This window comes from Nannospalax galili, unplaced genomic scaffold, assembly GCF_000622305.1.
Source record: "Nannospalax galili isolate Female #2095 unplaced genomic scaffold, S.galili_v1.0 scaffold675, whole genome shotgun sequence".
Taxonomy (NCBI): Eukaryota; Metazoa; Chordata; class Mammalia; order Rodentia; family Spalacidae; genus Nannospalax; species Nannospalax galili.
In genome coordinates this window covers 2172931-2190030 of record NW_008337205.1, presented here as the reverse complement: position 1 = coordinate 2190030, position 17100 = coordinate 2172931, and the positions used below count along the sequence as shown (strand labels likewise).

The 17100-nt window shown below is 47.0% G+C and overlaps 1 protein-coding gene across 3 annotated transcripts in view; it reads left to right on the top strand.

Annotated features, from left to right (window-relative positions):
- Window positions 1-245: 245 nt before the first annotated feature.
- Agfg2 (ArfGAP with FG repeats 2) overlaps window positions 246-17100 on the top strand; it is a 41290-nt gene continuing 24435 nt past the window's right edge. Inside the window, exon 1 of one of the 3 annotated variants that reach the window (XM_008832359.3) lies at window positions 246-759. In XM_008832359.3, the coding sequence (XP_008830581.1) occupies window positions 539-759 (221 nt within the window). In that variant the 5' untranslated portion in view covers window positions 246-538. The remainder of the gene's footprint in view (window positions 760-17100) is intronic. The other 2 variants (XM_008832357.3, XM_008832358.3) reach the window with 2 other exon arrangements.

Below are 17100 nucleotides of genomic sequence, written 5' to 3'. Positions count from 1 at the left end.
CTCCTGTGTTCCCCCCTTCTCCTCAGTTCCTCATAGGATCAAAGGTTTCTCTTCTGCTTTGCTTGTCACCGCAGAGCAAGCCTTTGAAATTTGGCGGGAATTGACACCAGCTCGCAGGACGGGTACTGCGCACGCGCGGGACACCACCTCTTATGTCACATGCTAATTTTGTAACCCTGACAGCCAATCAGAGTCAGCGTAGGAGCCCGTGGCGAGAGGGGGCGGGGACAAGGAAGAGGGACGCGGGGTCTCATAATGGTAGGGGTCTTGGTGGATCAATGGGAGAGGCCTGAGGCCTGAAGGCAGTGGGGCGTGGCTCTGGAGGCGCCAGCAGCCATCGGGGTCGGACCAATCAGAGCGAGGAGGCGGGAGCCGCCTAGCCAATCAGTGTGCAGAGCAGGAGGAGGACGGGGGCAGCGGAGTCTCGCGCTGCCGCGGGCTGCCAGGAACTGATGTCTGAGGTTGCCCGGCGTGCGAAGGTGGCGGAGGCGGGAAAGGCGGCAGAGCTGCTAAAGAGGAGCTAGAGCGCGGAGGAGGCATGGTGATGGCGGCTAAGAAAGGCCCGGGCCCGGGTGGCGGGGTCGGAGGGAGCAAAGCGGAGGCCGAAGCGGCCTCGGAGGTGTGGTGCCGCCGAGTGCGCGAGCTGGGCGGCTGCAGCCAGGCCGGGAACCGCCACTGCTTCGAGTGCGCCCAGCGTGGGGTCACCTACGTGGACATCACCGTGGGCAGCTTTGTCTGCACCACCTGCTCGGGCCTCTTGTGAGTACATGGGGGAAGAAGCCAGTTGGGGTTGGGGACAGTCTGCAGGAACCCCGGGAGACCGGGGAGGTCGGGGAGGTCGGGGAGGTGGACACCCCAGCATTGGACAAGGTAAAGTAGGGGTTATCGCCTACTGCAGTGGTGTGTCGTGGGCGAAAAGGGAGGAAAAAAGAACGCAGGGACGGAAGACGAGGCTGGAGTCGCGTTGCAGAGGGAAGGGTGGGGGCTGAGGAGGGACACGGGGAGAGGCTTGGAGAAATTTCCCCGGGGAGGCGAAGGAGAATTGCCGAGGGGGAGAGAGAAAGTGTGGAGAATAGAAAGGAACTCGGGTGGGGTGGGGGAGGGACTTAAAGGGCCAGAAATTGACATAAACCTTTAAAGGGAACTTTTAGCTTGGGAATGTGATGTAGTTCAGTTGGTAGAGTGCTTGCCTAGCATGCAGAAAACCCTGGGTTTCCATCCCCAGTTCTGCATGAAACTGGCATGCTTATGCACGCCTGGAATCCCAGCACTCTGGTGAAGGTAGGAAGATCAAGAGTTCAAAGCCAATCCGGGCTACAGAGCCAGTTTGAGGCTAGCGGGTGCTCCTTGGACTCTATCCTACCCCCCCCCGGGGGGGGAGGACTTTATGTAGGTAGGAGAAAAAGGAAAGAACTAGGGAAACTGCACTCAAAATAAAGGAGTGCCCTGTTCTTCTGGCTTGTGTGCCTTAGTGCAACATAGAAAGGAATGGAAAATACGTGCCTTAGCCCAAGTTGACAGCCTAGAGTGGCAGGTAGGGAGGCAGGGATCAGGTGCAGATCCTAATCTTGCAGGGCTCTGGAATTCTAGCCAGAGGGTAGGTGGCTTATGAAATCCAGAAAGGGCAGAGAGCCAATGGGTTACCCTGGTACACAGGTTAACTTTCCCAAAGATAGGAGGTTCTAGATAGATGAGTTATTCATCTCTCTCTCTTTCCCCCTTTTAAAATTACATTTTATTTATTTTGTTTGTGTGTAGGGGTGTGCAGGTGCTGGGGTGCATTTGTGTAGTTCAGAGGACAACTAAGAATCTGCTCTCCTTCCACCACCATGTGGATCCCTGGAGACTAAGGGGAACAGGCATGGAATCAAGCTCCATAACTGCTGAGCCATCTTACTGGCCCACATTTTGAGACAGGGTCTCCCTGCTGCCCCAGCTGGCTTGGAACTCACTATATAGATTAGGCTGGCTTTGGTGTCACAGAGATCCACCTGCCTCTGCATCCTGAGTGCTGGGGATCAAAGGCATGTGCCACTGTGCACTTTTTCTTTATTAATTTAGCTTGACATAGAGTCTCATGTAGCCCAGGCTGACTTTAAATTCACTGTGTAGTTGAGACGGGCTTTGAAACTCCTGATCCTCCTGCCTCCATCTCTCAAGTGCTGGAATTGGGGTTGTTCTTATAGTTTGTTCTGTCTAGATCTTGGTGGTCTTGTCCAATAAACTCAAAACTCGTGGTTGGGGGGGAATGGAGGCTTGGTTGTATAAGCCACAGTGCTTCGTTTGGCACAGACACAGTTTGGTCATACCACTACTTCAGAGTATGAGTTTTAGCCCAGATTTCTAATGATACAGTAAGCTCCCCTCCTTAGGGAATTATGTGATTAACATCAGATACCAGATCTCCTTTTTTATGTAAGTTTGTCAAGGGCTTTATTTTGCCTGATTTTTTTTTATAAGTGATGTAGTACACTGTTGTTTTTTTAATAAGGAAAGCTTTCCCGTTCTTATATGCATACCAGTCCTCCCCAAAACAAGCTATATTGATCTTCTGTGGCAGATGGGCAAGCAGAAGCAAAGAGAGGTTTAGCAACTCTCCCAGTGCCATATGGGGGATTTTGTTTCCAGCATTTGTTGTTTGGTACAAGTTATGATCGTGGATAGACAAGAAACAAGGACCCAAGTGGCCAAGGATACAATTTGGAACTCCTTTTTGTTGTTGTTGTTTTTTAGACAGGGTCTTATATATCTAGGCTGGCCTTGAACATGTCATATACTTGAAGATTGCCTTGAATTTTGGGTCCTCCTGCCTCGCCCTCTTAAGTGCTGGGATTACATGTGTGTACCACTGTGCCTGGTTTTATGAGGTGCTAGGGATCAAACCCAGGACTTTATGAATGCTAGGCAAGCGCCCTACCCACTGAGCTACAGCACCAGCCCTCTCTATATGCTCTGATCAGCCTCCCTTCTTACTGTGAGGATCAACGAAATTTTGATCTAATTAAAAGCCATTGTGACTGCACATGGTGGCCTACGCCCATCTTAACACCTGGGAGGTGAAGGCAAGAGGGTTGGTGACTTTGAGGCTAGCTTAATCCTATTTTAAAAAAATAAAATTTTTTTGAGACATTGTCTTCCTGTAGACCCAGCCAGCCTGGAACTTGCTATGTAGACTAGACTGGCCTTGATCTTACAGAGATCCACTTGCCTTTGCCTCCCAAGTACTGGGATTAAAGGAATGCGCCACCATGCCTGGCTAAAAAGATTTTTTAAAACTACTGTGTTTCTTAGGACAGATTTAGAACCCAGAGAAAAATGTGCCGTAGGCGCCGAGAAGATGGCTCAGGGGATAAAGTACTTGCCATGCAGGTGTGGGGACCCAAGTTCAGATCCCTGGCGCCCATGTAAGAGTTCTCTCGGTGGGCATGGTGGCCTGCCTGTAATCCCACTACTTGGGAGGTGGAGGCAGAGGAGCCACGGAGCAAGTTGGATGGTGCAAGCTCTAGTTTCAAGAGAGACCCTGCCTCAGAATATAAATGGAGACCAACTGAGAAAGATACCTAAAGTCAATATCTGGCCTTCACATGCATTCCCTCCTGTACACAAGTTCACTCAGATACATATGAATTCACATATACCCATGCACCCACACCACACACACACACACACACACACACACACACACACTCACTCTCCCATCCAAAAGGAACAAGTGTATTGCTGGGTACGTAAAAGAAAAGATTCTTGAAAATGTTATAAAAAGGGAAATGTTTTGTTTCGGTTTTCTGATACTGGGAATTGAACTCCGGGCTTCGCTCATGCTAGGTAGGTGCTCTGCCACTGAGCCACACACCCACCCCATCACTGGAGAATTCAGGGGGAGGGGTCTGGTGGCTCAGAATTTTTTTTGTTTTTTTTTGTTTTTTGTCTTTTGAGACTGAGGCTCTCTGTAGCTCCAGCTGGCCTGGAACTTGCTATGTAGACTGTGGGGTCTCTCCCTCCCCTCGTGGGTCATTGGCCACTGCCACGAGAACAAAGGGAGCAGAAGCAACGAATGGGGTCAGGAGGGCCAGTGAGCACTGACGGAAGAAAGCCCTTCCAGGGAGGCAGATTCAGTGATACAGCTCCATTTATTCAGTGGGGATCAGGGAAAATATAGTGTGGAGGCAGCAGCCAAAGCCTCAGCTGATAGGTGCTCATAGTATGCTTTATTTACATGTGGCAGGGGGATCCTATCATCCGACTATAGGGCAATGCCTAATTATCATATAGAAAAAACCTGGGGGTAGTTTTATTGCAGGTAACTATGCCCAAGGTCATGTTCCAAATAAGGTCAGGCATCCATGCTTGGTGGCACTTCCCAGGTAAGTCAGGCAGAGAGCAGGAGGCCCCCGCTGAGAAAGGGAGTCCTTCCATATAGCTCCGAGCCCCTTAGAGCTATCCGGACATGGAGGACTACAACCTTAGCAGCAGGGTCCCCCAACAGTAGACCAGGCTGACTTGGAACTCACAGAGATCTCCCTGCCTCTGCTTCCCAAGTGCTGGGATAAAAGACATGCACCACCACGCCCCGCTGATGGCTTAGAATTTTAAACATTTTTTAAAAGTTAAAGCTGGGACTGGAGAGATGGCTCAGTAGTTAAAAGCACTTGTTGCTCTTGCAGAGGACCCAGGTTCAAATTCCAGCACCCTCATGGCAGCTAACAACCATTTGTAACTCCAGTTCCGAGGGATCCAACACAGCTCTCTATCCCCGTGGGCATTGCACAACACAGGTGTACTTACATACATGCAGGCATAACACTCACACAAAACTAAAAAGTTCAAACCCTACATATGCAGGAGATCCTGACATTGTAATCATTATTTTTGAGATCTTAGTTCAAAGTATCCCCTACACATTCCTCTTCAATCAGGACAGAAGGGAGGCCAAGGGATCTAGGCCATATTAAAACCTGATTTCTTTTCTTTTGCTGGAAGTTAACTGCTTCCCTATCAGTGCACATCTGAAAAACTCCTCTGAGCTCACTGTCACAGCTGCTGCTCTCAGTAATAAAAAGCAGACACCTGGGCTGGCAAGATCGCTCAGTGGGTAAAGGTGCTTGCTGCCAAGCCTGACCACCTGAGTTCAATCCCCAGGACCCTACATGGTAGAAGGCGAGAACTTTCTTGAACAGGTTGTCTTCTGACCTCCATACTCAAGCTATGGTATACACACACACACTAATTTTTGTTTATTTATTTTTGTTTTCTGTGTATGAGTGTTTTGCCTGCGTATATGTAAAAACACCCATTCATGATGCCCACAGAGGCTAGAAGAGGACATAGGATCCCCTGGAATTGGAGTTACAGATGGTTGTTAGCTGCCATGTGGGTGCTGGGAACTGAACCTGGGTCCTCTGCAAGAGCAGCCAGTGCTCTTAACTGCTGAGCCAGCTCTCTATGCCTCCCGCCCTTTTTGTTCTTTTTGCGATAGCCCCAACTGGCCTAGACCTCACTATGTAGACCAGACTGGCCTCTATCTCACAAAAGCCTGCCTCTGCCTCCTGAGTGCTGGGATTAAAGATGTAGGCCACCACGCTTGGCAGCCTTGAACTTCTAATCTTGTTTCTACATCTCAAGTGCTTGACTACATCTCAAGTGCCATGCACTACTCTACCCTATTTATGAGATGCTAAGAATTGAACCTATGGCGTCCTGCATGCTAGGCAAGCACTCTACCAACTGAGCCCAGCCCCCTAAAGAGCGTATTGAATGAAAATTTTCAAATACTACCCTTAGCGCCTAGACAGAGGAGGCAGGAGGAGTATCTTTATTTTAAAGACCAGCTTTCTGTTGATTGTTACAAATATGTCTGCTTTTGAGAGGGAGGGAGTGTCTTCTGGGGCATTGTACAGACCTGCCAGGGCTCCCATTTGGCTGGGTTGGCTGATTAAACAGAGCTGTCTGTTCTAACTAGAGCTGAATTTTCTAAGATCTGAAAATAGTTCTACATTTTATGTGCTCATTTATTTCATATTTATTTATTGTATGTGTGTGCACATATGCACATACTGTTGCATACCTGTGGAGGTCAGAGGACAATTTGTGGGAGTTGGTTGTCTCCTTCCACCATGTGTGGGTCCCTGGAATTTGAACTCAGGACCATCATGCTTGGTGGCAAGCGCCTTTAATGGAAGAAGCATCTCAATGGCCTGAATTCCACATTTCAGCATTGGTGGATGGGTATCCTAAGCCTTCATCCCTGCCTGCTAAGTTTATTCTCACTCCTTTTTTTTTGGTCTTTTTGAGAACCCCAGTTGGCCTGAAACTCACTATGTAGACCAGGCTGGCCTTGAACTCACAGAAATCCACTTGCTTCTGCCTCCCAAATGCGGGGATTAAAGCTGTGTGCCACCACTCCCAGCACTCAACTCTTTTTTAATGAGAAGTGTTTTCTCAACTGCACAATACTCTACAGCGTTGGTGTGAGGGCCTGGTAGAGGCTGCTGGTTTGTATAGTTTCTATATTTGCATACATTTATGTACTGATGCCATAATTGTAGGTCCCAAATTTGACCTAGTTTTAATCATTTGGTTTTCTTCCAATACCTAATTTCTTTTTCTTTCCTTCAGTAGTAGGGATTGACCATGGGCCTCATGCATGGGAACACCCTACCACTGAGCTACATCTGCAGCCTCTAACCAGGATTTAAATGTTTGAATTTCTCCCAATATACATATATGCTTGCTTGTTTATTTTCTTTTTGAGACAGGCTCTCCCAGTAACCCAGCTGGCCTGGAACTCACTATGTAGACCAGGCTGACCTCAAGCTCACAGAGATCCTACTTGCCTCTGTCTCCTCAGTGCTGGAATTAAAGGCATGTGCCACCACACCCAGCTTGTTTTTAATTAAAATTTTAAAAATTCATGTGGGGGCTGGAGAGATGGCTCAGAGGTTAAGAGCACTGGCTGTTCTTGCAAAGGATCCAGGTTGGATTCTCAGCACCCACATGGTAGCTAACAACCATTAGTAACTCCAGTTCAAGGGGATCTGACGCCCTATTCTGACCTGACCTCTGAGGGCATTGAACGGCAAAGATGCATTTAAATACATGCAAGCAACACACACATACACATAAAATAAAAATAATAAAATATTAAAAAATATTTATGTGTATGAGTATTTTACCTGCATGTATGTAAGTGCACCCATTTATGCAGTGCCCACAGAAGCCAGAAGATGGCATTGGGTCCCCAGGAACTGGAGTTACAGATGGTTGTTAGTTCCCATGTGGGTGCTGGGAGCCAAACCTGGGTCCTCTGTAAGAGCAGCCAGTGCTCTTAAGTGCTGAGCCATCTCTCCAGCTCCTGTCTTTATTTATTTTTATTTTTAAAAATATTTTGTTTATTATTTTTATTTTATGTGTATGAGTGTATTGCCTGCATGTATGTAAGTGCACTCATGTCATGCAATGCTATGGAGGTCAGAAGAGGACATCGGATTCCCCTGGAACTGGAGTTAAGGACAGTTCGTAGCCACCATGTAGGTGCTAGAAATCGAACCCCAAAATTTTTGTCCCTTTTTTTTGAGACAGGGTCTCCCTGTAGCCCCAGGCTGGCCTTGAACTCACAGAGATCCACCTGCCTCTGCCTCCCGAGTGCTGGGATTAAAGGTGTGTGCCACCACTCCCGGCTTATTTATATTTTTTAATGTATATAAATGTTTTGTCTATATGTGCACCACATGTATGCAGTGCCAACAGAGGCCAAAAGAGGGCGTCAGCTCCCACTCAAACTGGAGTTACAGATGATTCTTAGTCACTATGTAGGTGCTGGGAATCAAATCTGTGTCCTCTGCAAAAGCAGACAGTGCTATTAATCACTGTACCATCCATCTAGCCCGTTTTAATTTTTCTTCTTCACATTTATTTGTGAGTGTGGGCAAGTGTGGGAGTCAAAGGACAACTTACAGGAGTCGGTTCCTTCCTTCCATGAGTCCTGAGGGTTGAAGTTAGGTCATCAGGCTTGGCAGCAAGAGCCTTTACCTGCTGAGCTATCTTGCTGGCCCTTGTTTTGCTTTGTTTTCTAAGATAGTTCTTATTTAGCCCAGGCTAGTCTTGAACTCCCTATTTATAGCCAAGACTGGCTTTGAACTCCCTATGTATAATTTACTTACAATTTTAACTCTTCCACAGGAGGATGAGCCTACTATTTAATGCTTAAATAAAATAAAAATTGCTACTGAAAAGCATCTGTTGAGCTGGGCCTGGTGGCATGCACCGGTAATCCCAGCACACAGGAGGCTGAGGCAAGAGGACACAATGCAAGGCCAGTTTGGGTTACATATTGAGATCCTTTCTCAAAAAAAAAACATATAGCCAGCTGTGGTGGCACATGCCTTTAGTCTTCACACTTGGGTAAAGGCACTTGCTGCTTGACATATAGAGGCAGAAGGATCAGAAGTTCAAGGTTGCCCTTGGTTAGATAATGAACCCAAGGCTAGCCTGAGCTACTGAGACCCTGTCTCAGAGAGAGAGGGCAGAGAAGACAGGAGACAGGAAGGAGAAAGAAAACAGATGACAAATAAGCATCTATAGGGAAAAGTACATGTACAAGATTGCAGTGACCACTGGAGAGGGAAGGAGCCAGAGCCACTATCAGGCTGCACCTGGCTCTGTACAAAGGGATCATTGTTTATTGTCTCAACGGAGCCAGGACAAACAACATGGATCGAAGCCGAATTTAGATTAGAAAAAGATTTAAAAATGAGTGAAATGGACCCCAAAGCAGGGTGATGGGGGGAGTCTTCCTAGTCTGGACTAACAGGGGACTCTTGGTATAAGTCAGAGAAAAGAGGTAAACGAGAGCTGACAAGATGGCTCAACAGGTAAAGGTGCTTGCTGCCAAGCCTGATGACCTGAGTTCAATCCCCAGAACCCACATGGTGGGAGGAGAGAACCGCTCCTGCAAGTTGCCCTCTGACCTCCACTTGGATACCATGACATGCACATACACAAAAAAATAAATGTAATGAAAAAAATGTTATTAGAAAAGAGCTAAATGGGTTTATCTGTGCCAATCCAGGAGCAGAGAAACCCAGTCCAGGGTGTATGAATCCGCACCCAAATATTCAGAGGAAAAGAATTCCCAAGTTTGAATTTGGTACCAGGGAAAGAAGTTAGGTGCTGTGTGGAACTGGTTTTTCCCCTGTTGACCTGGCAGAACCTTCTTATCTTAGCAGCTGGGCAGGTTGGATGCTTTCATGAATCAAGATGAAGCAAAAATACAGGCCAGCTTCAGGGCGATGACCATAGGAAAACTAGGTGTGGTGCTGCTGCAAATACCTGTGTGCTTACTAGAGTCAAAGAGGAAAGAGCTGGACAGACATATCTATACACACAAGAAGTTTTCCTTGGCTGTGCATGGTGATGTACACCTTTAATCCCAGCATTTGGGAGGCAGAGGCAGGTGGATCTCTGTAAGATCAAGGCCGGATTGGTCTACATAACAAGTTCCAGGCCAGTTGGGGATACAGGGATCTCAAAAAAAAAAAAAGAAAAAAAAGGTTTTCTTATAAAGGATTTTGGAGATTTGCAAATGCTGTTAGGTGTTCAGTAAAAAAGAAAGTAAGGGCTGGACATGTGAGCCTAGCATGTACAGTCTTGGGTTTGATTCCCAGCACCCCATAAACCAGGTATGGTGGCATACCTGTAATCCTAGCTCTTGGAAAGTGGAAGCAGGAAGATCAGAAGTTCAAGGTCATTCTAGGCCAGCCTAGGCCATATGAGACTTTGTCTCAGAGAGGGAGAAGGGGAGGGGAGAGGGAGGGAGGCAGATAATGACAACAAGATTGGCTAGGACTTGTACCATAGCAGTGGGCTTGCTTTCTATTGGAGAAACTTGTCCTGGAGCTGGAGAGATGGTTCAGTGGGTAAGAGCTCTGAGTTCGGATCCCCAGCACCCATGTAAAAAGCTGGACTCATGCATGTAACCCCAGTGTTATGGAGGTGGGGACAGGAGGGTGACTGGGACTTGCTGCTCCCCAGTGCAGCTCCAAGCTCAGTGAAATACCCTGTCTTAAGGGAAAAAGACAGAAAGTAAAAGAGCAGGACACCAGACATCCTCCTCTGGCTTCCGTACACACTCCTGTGCACGCGCACACACACAGAGGCATACCCTATTCGCACATACACTACACACACTAATTAATTAACCAATTAACTTAATTAAAAGCCTTGTCCTACTCTGGCTGGGCAAATAAATTTTATTCTCTGAGTTTCTCTGGTACCTCCAGGGCATAAAACCGGAATGGTGGTGTCATGTTGAGGGAAGGCAGTGCTTCCCTCTTAACTTTCTCCTTTGGGGAAGTAGCTGAGAGTTTTGTTAGGGACACTGGGTACATGTCAGAGGGTTGAATCTGTTTCATTCCAGGCTTGTGACTCACATCTGCCCACCACTTGATCCTGGAACAGACCCAACTAAATGCACACCTAGGCCGCTGGTTCTCAGCTGCGGGCAGGAGAGGGCCCGCTTTCTAAATTGCTTCTTGGAGCCAGCAGTGGCCTCCCTATGATTCAGAAAGACAAGGTCTGACTCATAGGCCATTGTAAGCAGGCCCTTTCCCTGGCTGCAACTGCTCCTGACCGACAGTTCTCCCTGCCCCCCAGACTGTCTCTCTGGGTCTTCATAATCCAGTCCCCAGGCATCAAGGTCAGAGCTCTCCACTGTACAGTACTCTGGAGACATCCTGCTCCCTTCAGATGCATTTAGACCCAAAGCTTTTCAATCACGTCTTGGCCTTGCTCCATCCTGACATACCCTCCCCTTCCTAAGCACCCTTCCCATCCAAGCTCAGCCAGACCCAGCTCTGAGGTTTAGAACCACAGGTCAGTTTTGAGTGATGCCTGAGTTTCCCGCTCCTCTTCCCTCTCCTCCTCTTCCCCTTCCTCCACCTCCTCTCCCTCCTCTTTATCCTTCTCCCCTTCCTCCTCCTCCACCCCCTCTCCGCCTCCCCCTTCTTTTCCTTCTCTGCCTCCTCCCCCTTTCCCTAACATGGAAATACTTCACTGTTTACAACTCTGCTAACAGTTCCTGGTCATTCTTTCAGGAAATGTCACTGACCTTATGATAGGCTTTAAATCTGTTTTCTAATGTGAACAATGCGATTCACCAGTCCCATGACCTGATCAGTTCTCTTCCTCCCCCAACTGCTAACATCCTGAAGTCAGAGTCTCCTTAACCTTTCAGCTGTATGATATCTACTGTAATGAGAAGTACTCCATGTGGGCTTCTTTTTGTGTGTGTGTGTGTCTTTGTGTTCATGTGTGTGTACACACATACACGAGTGTATTTGTATAAGTTCAGACAAACCTGCATGTGTACGCACATGTATGAAGGCCAGTGACCAGCCTCAAGTGTCATTCCTTAAGGCACTGTCCTACTTGGTTTTTTGAAACAGTGGGACCTGGGGCTTTGCCAATTTGGCTAGGCTGGCGGGCTAGTAATCCCCAGGGATCCTCCTGTCTCTACTTCCCTAATCCTGGAATTATAAACATGCACTGGCATGCCTGGCTTTTTATGTGGGTTCTGGGGATCCAACTGAGATCCTCATGCATGCACAGCAAGCATTTTATGGACTGATGGACTGAGCTATCCCCCCAGCCACCTCCTCCTCCATGGTCTTTTTTTCTTTGGCAGGGTCTAAGTTGCCTAGGCTAACCTTGAACTCTGTGCAGCCCAGGCCTGGAATTTGTGATCCTTCTGCCAAAGCCTGCTGAGAAGCTGAGATTACAGACCTATGCCATCACACTCAACTTCTTGGAAACCTTTGGTGGTCACAGACTAGGCTCTATAATTTTTGTATTTCTCAAAGCACCTATCATAATGTCTGTGTTTTGACAAAATAAAGACTTCTTAATGGCCTAGTATGATGGTGCATGCCTGTAATCTGCACTTGAGTGTCAGAGGCAGGGGGATAGAGGGTTCAGTACCAGCCTAGGCTCCATAATGAAACCATCTCAAAACAAAACAACAAAACAAAAGAACCACAACAGCGCTGGGAATACAGTTCAGTTGGTAAAGTGCTTGCCTGACATGCAAGAAGTCCTGGGTTCCATCCTCAGCACCTCATAAAACCCAGTGTGGGGTTTTATGCTGAAATCCCAGCATTTGGGAGGCAGAGGAAGGATGATCAGCATATTGAGTTGGAGGCCAGCCTGGGCTACGTGGGACCCTATCTAAAGCAAATAAAGAAACCAAAAGGACTTGTTAGTGGGGGCCAAAGGGGAGGACTGAGTTCACGGGGACAGTGAGGTAGACTGTGACTAGACTTCAAAAGGTTTGGTGTCCTGAGTAGGGAGAGCTTGGAAATTAAGAGGAGAAAGTACCCGGAAGAGTTTAATAAAAGCAGCTTGCTGTGGCTGGAGATGGAGCTCAGCTGATAGAGTGCTCCCCCAGCACCACATAAAAAGGGACACACCTGTCATCTCAGCACTTGGAAAATGGAAAAAGAAGGATCAGGAGCTCAAGGTCATCTTCAACCACATAACAAATTCAAGGCCAGCCTGGACTACAGTAGACACTGTCTTTAACAAAGGGGAAGGAGCAGGCTGACTAGAATTAAAAAGCAAAGCAAAACTCAGTAGGCAGAGGCAGGTGGACGGATCTCTGTGAGTTCAAGGCTAACCTGGTCTGTGTATGGAGTTCCAGGTTAGCTGGGGTTACAGGGAGACCCTGTCTCAAAATAAGCAAAGCAAAGTAACCTATTAGAGAGACCTTAGAGAAAGCTGGATTATTGCTTGCTATGGGACCTGGTCTTGCTGTCTGGTCTCTTCTCATCTTTCCTCAGGGCAGCTGGCCTCTACTGCCCATCACTTTATAAGGACATTTTGAGAATTTGTATTAGCAGCAGAATGACTTGGTCTGTAGTCTCCCATGTCCTGGCTTTTGCTAGAATCCCTTAATGAGTACTTGATCATTTGAGAGCAGTGGCCTTCACTCTGAGGCATGTCGCCTGCCCCTCCCTGCCCTTTGCGGACACTTACAGTGACAGGTTTGTTGCCTTCTGGACTTGGCAGGCGCCCACCTGTGAGCACAAATGTGTTTTTCCTCTTACTTTTTTTTAAATGGTCTATCACTCTAAGCCCTGGCTGGCCTGGAACTTGCTGTGTAGACCAGGCTGGCCTAGATCTCACAGAGATCTGCCTGCCTTTGCCTCCCAAGTGCTGGGATTAAAGTGTGCAACACCGTGCCCAGCAGGTGTTTTTCTCATTTTTAAATGTGTGTGCTTGTGTGTGTGCTGATATACATACAATGTATGCATGTAGAAGCCTGTGGTTGATGTTGGGAGACTTCCTGAATCCACCTTATTCTTTGAGACGGAATCTCTCACTGAACCCAGAGCTCACAAATTTAACTACTCTGCTTGTTAGCTTGTTCTAGGATCTCCATCTTCTTGTCATTAGAATTGCAGCTTGGCTACTGTGCCCACCCAGAATTTATGTGAGTGCTGGGGATTTGAACTCTGGCCTTCATGTTTGCTCAGTAAACACTTTAACCACTGTGCTGGATAGCTTTAGTGTCAACTTGACACACCTGGGTTGAGGGAGCCTCAATTAGGGAATTGCCTTCATTGGACTGGCCTGTGGCCATGTCTGTGGGGCATTTTCTTGATTGTTGAGTGATGTGGGAGGGCCCAGCTCACTGTGGATGGTGCCATCCCTGGGCAGGTGGGCCTGTGTTGCATAAGAAAGCAGGCTGAGTAGGGGCCAGGATAGTAAGCCAATGAGCAGAGTTCTTCCAGGTTCCCACCCTGAGTTCCTACCTTGGGCTCCCTGATGAACTGTGACCTGGGAGATGTAAGCCCAATAAACCCTTTCCTCCCCAAGTTGGTATTGGTCAGAGTGTTTTGTCACAGCAATGGAGAAACAAACTAGGATAACCACTGATTCATCTCCCTGGTCCCTTCCTCGTCTAAAATTTTTAAATTTTGTTTTATGAGTGTTTGCCTGCATGTATGCAAGTGTATCACATTCTGTAATGCCTGCAGAGGCCAGAAGAGGGTACCAGATATCCTGTAACTGGAGATGCAGGCAGTTGTTAGCTGCCATGTGGGCATGTGGGTGTTGGGAACCAAACCCAGGTCCTCTGTAAGAGCAGCCAGCATGCTTAACGGCTGACCTGTTTCTCCATTTCACTTTCTAATTTTTTTTTACTTTTTTATGACATTTATTATGTATGTGTGTGGGTGCACCTGAGCCAGGGTGTACATGTGGAGGTTAGAATTTTCAAGTGTCAGTTCTTTCCTTCTACCTTGTGGGTCCCAGGGATTAAACTGAAGTTGTCAGGCTTGGTGGCAAGCACCTTTACCAGCTGAACCATCTCACCAGCCCTGTTTCCTCACTTTTAAAAAATGTTTGGTTGTAGCCGGGCATGGTGGCGCACGCCTGTAGTCCCAGCACTTGGGAGGCAGAGGCTGGTGGATCTTTGTGAGTTCAAGGCCAGCCTGGTCTATATAATGAGTTCCAACACGCCTTTAATCCCAGCATTCGGGAGGCAGAGGCAGGTGGATGTCTGTGAGTTCAGCGCCAGCCTGGTCTATATAATGAGTTCCAGGACAGCTGGGACTACAGGGAGACCCTGTCTCAAAAAGACGAGAAGAAAAAAAAAAAAAAAAAAGGTTGGTTGGGACTGTAGAGATGACTCAGTAGTTAAGAACATGTAATGCTCTTGAAGAGGACCTGTGTTCAATTCCCAGAACATAAGTTGGGCAGCTCACAACTGCCTGTAACTCCAGCTCCAGGAGATCTGATGCCCTCTTCTGGACTCCAAATGTACCTGCACTCACATGTATATACAAACATATATGCATATAATTTAAAATATTTAAAAATTGTTAGTAAGGGGCTGGAGAGATGCTCAGCAGTTAAGAGCATTGGCTACTCTTGCAGAGGACCTGAGTTCAGTTTCCAGCACCCACATGGCAGCTAACAAGCGTCCATAAATAATTCCAATTTCAAGGGGATCCGATGCCTTCTTCTGACCTCCATGGGCATTGAACAACACGGATACACTTAGATACATGCAGGCAATACACTCATACACATAAGATAAAAATAATAACTTTTAAACAATTGGGTAAGACTGGGTGTGGTAGCATATACCTTTAATCCCAGCACACAGGAGGTAGAGACAGGTGGATCTCTGTGAGACAAGGACAGTCTATTCTGTACAGCTAGTTCTAGGCTCTCTGGGGCAACAGGGAGACCCTGTCTCAAAAAGACAAAAAAGATCGGTAGATTAAAATTTCCAGCCAGGTGTGGTGCATGCGTTTAATCCCAGCACTTGGGAAGCAGAGGCAGGCAAATCTCTGTAAGTTCAAGGCTAGCCAGCTCTACATAGTCAGCTGGGGTTACAGAGAGACCCTGTCTCAAAAATACTGAAAAAAAAAAAAATTTCCATTTGGCAAATGTTATCACTTCTCTATTTTTATTTATTTGAGACACAGTTTTATGTATCCCAGGCTAGCTTCCAACTTGCTATGTAGCTGAGGATGGCCTTGACCATCTAATCCTCCTAACTATATATCCTAGGAGCTGGGATTGTAGGTGTGCATCACTACACCCCATTGTTTTGAGGCTGGGGCTAAAACCCAGAGCTTTTTGCATGCTAGGTAAGCACTCTACTAACTGAGGTACAGCCCCAGCCCCTACCCAGTTTTTCAAAGCTAAAGAGGCCTCGATATTGGAAACTCTTTCTGACATGGGTATGGTCTCATTCCCAGGTCTAATTTGTTTGTTTGGGTTTGACTGGTTTTGTTTTAAAGTGAAAGCAGTAGGTCTAGACCAGAGTAAAGTTTTAAAGTCTAAAGAAGGGGAACCAGGGGGCTGGTGAAATGGCTCAGTGGGTAACGGTGCTTGCTGCCAAGCCTGACAACCTGAGTTCGACCTCTGGGACCCACATGGTAAAAGGAAAAAAGTGACTCCTGAAAGTTGTTCTCTGACCTCCACATATGTGCTGTGGAGCATACACACAATACATAGATGAATGAATAAATGAATAAATAAATGTCAGAAAATTAAGAAAGGGGAACCTATGAAGCCCCTACCTAGCTGAGCGCTAGGCTTCCTCTGTTAGAACCTTCTAGAAGCCAAGTTAGTAGGGGTAAGGAATCTTTGTTTTCTGCTGTAGCCTCCACAAGAGTTGTGCATGCAGAACTACATACCCAGGGAGTTAACAGAACAGGAGCTTTGCTCTTTGCCAGTGCAATTATATCTCTTGATTGGACTTGACTTTTTTTTTTTGCTCCTGAGTGCTGGGATCAAGGGCGTGTGCCACCATGCCCAGTTGAACTTGACTTTTTGTTGTTGTTGTTGTTGTTTTAACTTCTTGCTTTATTAAAAGATCTAAGAAGTGGGCTGGAGAGATGACTCAGGAGTTCAAAGCACTGATTGCTCTTGCAGAGGAGCTGGGTTCAATTCCTAGCACCCACATAGTGGCTAACCATCTTTAACTCCAGTTCTAGAGAATCTAATGCTCTCTTCTGGCCTCCATGGGCATTGCATACCTACATGCAGGCAAACACTCATGTACTTAAAATATATTTTTTGTTGTTGTTTTGAGACAGGGTCTCTCTGTAGCCACAGCTAGTCTAGAACTTGCTGTGTAGACCAGGCTGACCTCTATCTCACAGAGATACGCCTGCCTCTGCCTCCCAAATCCTGGGATTAAAGGCTTGCATAACCATGCCTGGCTAAAATAATGTTTTTAAAAGGATCTAGGAAGGGAGCTGGAAAGACTAGCTGCCCTTGCAGAGAGGACCCAGGTTCAATTCCCAACACCCACATTGTGGCTAACAACCATTTATAACTCCAGTTCCGGGGATCCGATGCTCTCTTTTGGCTTCTGTGGGCATTGCACAACACAAGTACATTTACGTACATGTAGGTGCACTTACATAAACGTAGGCCAAACACTCCCATAAAATTAATAATTTTTTTTTAAAAAAAAGGTCCAGGAAGAAAGTTTGGAATATTTCTTTTTCCAGAGATGGCTTTCTGAAAGAGAAGGGTCCTGTCCATTCCCACTCATCACTCCACCCCTCTGTTAAGGAGAGAGGC